General features: G+C 38.1%; 2 protein-coding genes across 5 annotated transcripts in view; both read right to left on the reverse strand.

Annotated features, from left to right (window-relative positions):
* Positions 1 to 5,554, reverse strand: part of LOC106937579 (uncharacterized) — a 30,941-nt gene that overhangs the window by 20,141 nt on the left and 5,246 nt on the right. Inside the window, exon 5 of one of the 3 annotated variants that reach the window (XM_015019156.1) lies at positions 4,411 to 4,549. The exons of the other annotated variants lie outside the window; for them this stretch is intronic. Coding sequence (XP_014874642.1) covers positions 4,524 to 4,549 — 26 coding nt within the window. The 3' untranslated portion in view covers positions 4,411 to 4,523. Of the gene's footprint in view, positions 1 to 4,410; positions 4,550 to 5,554 lie in introns of those variants that run through there. 3 annotated transcript variants of the gene reach the window in all.
* On the reverse strand, positions 4,620 to 5,494 carry LOC106937581 (uncharacterized). 2 transcript variants are annotated; one of them, XM_015019161.1, is made up of 3 exons: positions 5,372 to 5,494; positions 4,897 to 5,256; positions 4,620 to 4,798 (listed from the first exon to the last, which is right to left on the reverse strand). In XM_015019161.1, the coding sequence occupies exons 1-3, from the start codon at positions 5,469 to 5,471 to the stop codon at positions 4,635 to 4,637; spliced, it is 624 nt and encodes a 207-aa protein (XP_014874647.1). In that variant the 5' UTR covers positions 5,472 to 5,494; the 3' UTR covers positions 4,620 to 4,634. The 2 variants fall into 2 exon arrangements, with proteins under 2 accessions (XP_014874647.1, XP_014874646.1); XM_015019160.1 differs by having other exon boundaries at positions 4,897 to 5,259; positions 5,372 to 5,486.

Here is a 5,554-nt window from a genome sequence, read left to right on the forward strand (position 1 = left end):
CTGAGCTGTTTGTGAGTGTGAATGGTTGAAGTGACTCTAGTGTGAAGCACTTTGAGAGGTCAAAATGATTGGATAAAGGGCTTTATAAGTTCAGTCCATTTACCATCTTCATCCTGAGGGAGGAAGGAGAGGCAGCAGGAACAACATCAGTCACAATATGAGGAACATCTGCAGTTTGACTTCATTCAGATTTTTCTTAGTCTTTACTTTTAGAAACAAAGAAAAGCAAATTAGCTGCTGCTCTGATGAGGTCAATAGATTTGATCAGTGACTGTGATGTGATCTTGATCCTCAAAGAAAACCTAAAATAAGCATTTTTGCCACAGGGTGTCGATGTTCCTATTAAAGTCATAATAAATTATTCTAATATTCAAACTAAATAAAGTTTTCAGAGTCGCTCCTCATGATCAGAATTGATCTGTTTGTTTTACAGAAATCACAGAAATAAATACAGCAAAGCAACAAAATGAAAGAAACAAGAGTTTACTCAGCTTTTATACCTGTTTTCAGCAGTAAAGTCTTGATGATCTGCAGTAGGTTGAGATCAAACAGGTTCTGTGTCCATCTGAGGCAGCAGCTACTCCTCCTATTTATACTAGCAGGTGTTTTCTTCACAGTTAGACTTCCTGGAATCCATTCTCTGCCAATCAGAGCTCAGCTCTGATAAAAGATGATATTATAGCTGATTACTGTCTATGTTCTTCCTCAGGACACAAAACCTTCAGCTTCCAGAAAACAAGTTATTATTCTAGATATATTGACCATACTCAAAGATTAAATTATGTTTTTATACTGATTCACAACAAAATACTTCAGTCCAAAGGTTTATAGAAAGATGACAGTGAATCATCAATAAATGGACCCAGAGTTTATTCTGACTTTCTAAGGTGTCAGAACTTTGACTCACATCTTGAGATGGAAACTAAAGCACATTTTCAGCACTAAAGTGATGATGGACATTTTTGTCTATAACTTTTGCCCTGCAGTCAATCAATAAATTAAAAAAGTGCCGTTTTGGTCGTTTTTCTCTGAATAGATTCAGTTCAGATCTCAGAAAATAGATTTAGATTTAATATTATTGTTGACAGCAGATCAACAATAACATGAAACCAAACTGCTCTGAAATCCTGACAGAGGAGAAACGGAAGGAAGGAAAGAGAAACAGACGGATGGATCTGTTCTCCTGTCATAAAGTCCAACAGTCTGACAGAACCAGGTTCTGGTCTGTTTCCTCCTCTGATCTCCACCAGAACCACATTCAGAACCACAATCAGTGTGAAGAGGAAGAGAGAAGTGAAGAGGAGGTGATGAAGGTTCTGCTGTTTTCTGCTGCTCTGCAGACACAGATCATGAAACCATGAAAACATTTGGTGAAGAAACTCCTCAACTAGATCAGCTGAGATCCTCTGTGGTGCCTTCAGGAACATCCACAGAGTCAGTTCATCTCCAATCTTAAATGCTTTTCTCAGGGATTTTCCAGGAGATCAGCTGTTGTTTCAGATCTAATCAGACATGGAAGCTGGTTTGTTGACTTCATTTCTTCTATCCGTAATGCTAATTGTTGATTGTTGTAAATTTACAAACAGCAGCCCAAATGTCAGTGGCTCCGCCCTGTTTAAGGCAGAACCTTGTTTTTATTGGCAGCCTGGCTGCCTTGTGGCCAATCAGGTGTGAGGATGTGACATGATACCATTATGAAAAACTGAGGGCAGATAAACAGTCAGGTTGTCAATAAACGCTATAAAATCTTTGTTTCTGTCATTGTCTCTGGTTCTGGAACAGATTCTCTAGATGTCTGTCAGAAAGCAGAAAGTCTGATTCTGGTCCTGTTGACACAACTTGTTGTCACCCTGTTTAGTCAACAGGACTGTTCATGTTGACTAAACAGAACTGGTCTCTAAATAAATGAACCTCTTTCTTGTTCAGAGGAAAAACCACCAGAACAAACCAGCTGATCGTTTCCTCCATGTTGATCTTCTCAGGTTCCAGGAAGTCAAACTGTATGTAAAGTATATAATAACAGCACAGATCTGTACTTCTGCAGATCTCTGTAAATAAACACTAAGCTGACATGTTTTAATGGTAAATAATGTTATCCTGGAAAATCACATTAATTATGTTGGGACCAAAATATTTACATCAAATCTCCATTTTATATAAAGAAGAACTTTTTGATATTAAGATCATTTTGAATCATTTATTGCTAAATAGTTTCATTGGTGATTTACTGTGTGAGGATCAAGAAACATAAATACCAAGTCAGAGTTTTAATTACTGAACCTTCAAAGCTTAACATGAATCAGTTCATACAGTTTATTTCCTATTTATTTAATATTTGTGCATGTAAAAAACTAGAATGTTGCATAAAGGTGCAGCATTTCTTCCATCCATCTGCCTCTCTGGGTCTCATCTTCCTCTGGAGAACAGAATCTCAGATCTGTTGCTGGTTTTTATCCACAGTTTGTTCTGAGTTTTTATTCTGTTGTTGACTTGTAATAAACTTGGTAGATGAATTTTATTCTGCAGGTTTGTTTGGACTCTGGTTTCCTCTGCACACCCAGCCTGACCTTTGACCTGCCTGAGGCAGTTGCTGCTGATCTGCAGCTGGTCGCCTGAACGTCTGGTGAGGTTCTTGGTTCTGATCCAGAATCTGAGGATCATGTGACCTGATCTGACTCTAACTGAGGTGAAGCATCAGAAAGGAGGAAAATGTTTGAGTTGATTTAAAACCAGCCTGTCAGCTTGATAAAGACGTTTATTAACACAATCCTGGTTTTATCGATAAAACTCAAATTACTGATCAAAGTGTTAAAGCAGCTTTTTAACCAAAATAATGATCAGTTTATTTATTTAATCAAACTAAAACAACTCATTATTTAGGCTCTTTCTTTAAGCTACAGGATGGTCATCAGGATGAACTCATGAATTTAATATTATAAAACTAAAACCTGTCATTATAGATCCATAACAGTGAGAACAGAGGAGAACATCGAGGTTCTTTAATGAAAACATCTGGTTTGTTTTGAAGCTGCTGTAACTTCAGCCTCAGTCAGATCAGGACCAGAGAATAAATCCAGTCACCAGCAGAAAACTGGACCTCAGGTTCTGTGGAAACTGGATTTCTGAGTCTGATGACCAGTTTCCATGTGTCTGGACAGAGTTACCATAAAGTTACTATGATGAAATTAAAGGAAGTTTGTTCAGAAACCAGTGATGGCTGCAGCTCCCTGCACATCCAGTCTGATGGAGATCAGTTCAGATTTCACTCTGGTTCTGGATCAGCTCCAGTCCAGTTCAGACCTTTATGATTTATAACTATATGCAGCGTTAACAGGAAGTTGTTAAAAAAAATCTCTGGTTTTTAAATGTTTTCCTTTCTGAAACACTAAGTTTTCTTGTAAGGTTAAACTTCATCAAAACAGGAACAGACCTCAGAGATATTCTCACCTTTTAATGAATTTTAGAACCAGAACCGACTTCAGTAACAGTTTATGTACAAAAACAAAAGAATCTGACTTCAGTTGCTCTCAATGGACAAACCTTTTAAATTTAAATACACATTTGGTGAAAAAATTAAGACACTGACATTTACACAGCATTATCACAGTAGAAGACAACATGGTTAAATGATGACATAAATATGTGATATTCATAAAACTGATTCCCAGCAGAGCAGTTGAGACTGTAAGTGTTCATCAGAGAGACAACCTGGGGAAGAAAGTGTCTCTATGGCGACTTGTTTATGCTAACAGCGCTACGGACATTCAACCCAAACGGAAAGAGTTGGTGTCCAGGATGTGTGGGGTCTGCAGAGATGTTAGCTGTTAGTTTGGACCTTGATGGAGGGAAGGTCAGTCCTGACTGCTCTTTAGAGTTTGTCTCAGTTCTGTTTTATTGCTGAGTTTGAACCACAGAGCTACGGCTGAACAGGACAGACTGGATGATGAATAAAGGGCGAGTAGCTGAAGACCAGCAGGTTGGAGCTCTGGAGTTTCTGCTGGACTTTCATCCTAACAGTGTCTGAGTGAAGATCATCTCAGATTAAATGTTTCCAATGAACCAGAAGTGATCCACAGTGAACGGAGTGGGAAAGCAGATAAAATGTTTCTGAGATTCAGCAGAAATGATGTATAAAATGTTCATAAAGAATGTAGAGTTCACAAAGAAACATCTGACTGTAACATTTTGATTCAGTATTTGTTAGAATCAATGGATAAATGGAGTCAAAAATATATTTTCTTTCATTTTTAATGTTTTTTGGGGTCTTAAAATATTTTGGTCAACAGCAGAAGTTTTGACTGAATATTTACATCTATGAACAATTAATACTTTTACAATAAATAAACATTATCCATCCATCCATTATCTACAAAGCTTATCCTTGTGGGGTTGTCAGTGGTTGTGATATCCAGTGGTCAACAGGTGAAGTAAACCCAGGACCAGTTCACCACAAACATTACAGGGTAAAAATTAAGTTAATAAATCCAGTGGATCATCAGTCTTTCTATTTTATGTGTTAATATTTATAAAACATGAGGGTTATGTTCACCTGATTTTAACATTTAAAACAGGTTTATATCTGATTACTCAAGTGGTTTTTATTTGTACCTGCTGAGTTTCCAGAAGATTGAAACTTAAGACATGATTTTATTTTCTGATTTTACTTTTTTGTAGAACAAGTAACAACTGGAGGAAACAGCTATAACTACAACCCATGCAACAAAATGACCCCATTTCCTTAGACTTGTTTCGTTTGTAGTTTCAGGTTTAATCTTTGGTTCAGAATGACTCCTTCTAGCTGTGAACAAATCAAACACATCTGATTAATTAATATTCTAAACAAATGAGGTAGAAGCTGTTTATTTATAAAACCAGAATAATTTTGACTGAACTCACCAGATACATTCAATCGACATCTTCCAGAGTTGAATCCATCTTCAGTTTTCACGTCACACAGATACAGACCAGAGTCTTCAGTCCTCAGTCTGGACACATGGAGTCTGATTCGTCCTTCTCTGAGGACGTCTTTGTCACTCTGGACTCGTCCTGAAAACTGATCATCCTGAGACTCTGGAAACTCAACTCCATCACGCTGAACATATATTATCCTGCTCTTTACTGAGGTTTTAAATTCACAGTAGATGAACAGTTCCCTGTAGGATCCCTGAGTCCTGGTGGTGAAGGTCCACTCCAGAGTGATGCTGTGGTTCTCCTCTGCCTCATAGCTGCTCTGGGTCACATTCACTACAAATGTTGCTGCTGAGGAGACAGAGAGGGAAAGAGAGGAGCAGACACACTGAGAACTGGAACATGGGAGTCTTTCAGCTCCATCTAGAGAGCTTTCTGTCACAAAGACAAGATGGAGACTGACCACAGAGACATGAGCTGAGGATGAGGAGCAGCAGGGAGATCATCTTCATCCTGAGAGAGGAAGAGGAGGAGGAGAGGCAGCAGGACATCAGGAACAACATCAGTCAGTATGAGGAACAACTGGACTCCTGCTGAGGAAAAGAAAAACAAGGCTGTAAAAAGACTGAAATTATTCTGTTATAAT

Source organism: Poecilia latipinna, unplaced genomic scaffold, assembly GCF_001443285.1.
Source record: "Poecilia latipinna isolate Pla-1442-1.1 unplaced genomic scaffold, P_latipinna-1.0 Scaffold2383, whole genome shotgun sequence".
Lineage (NCBI taxonomy): Eukaryota > Metazoa > Chordata > Actinopteri > Cyprinodontiformes > Poeciliidae > Poecilia > Poecilia latipinna.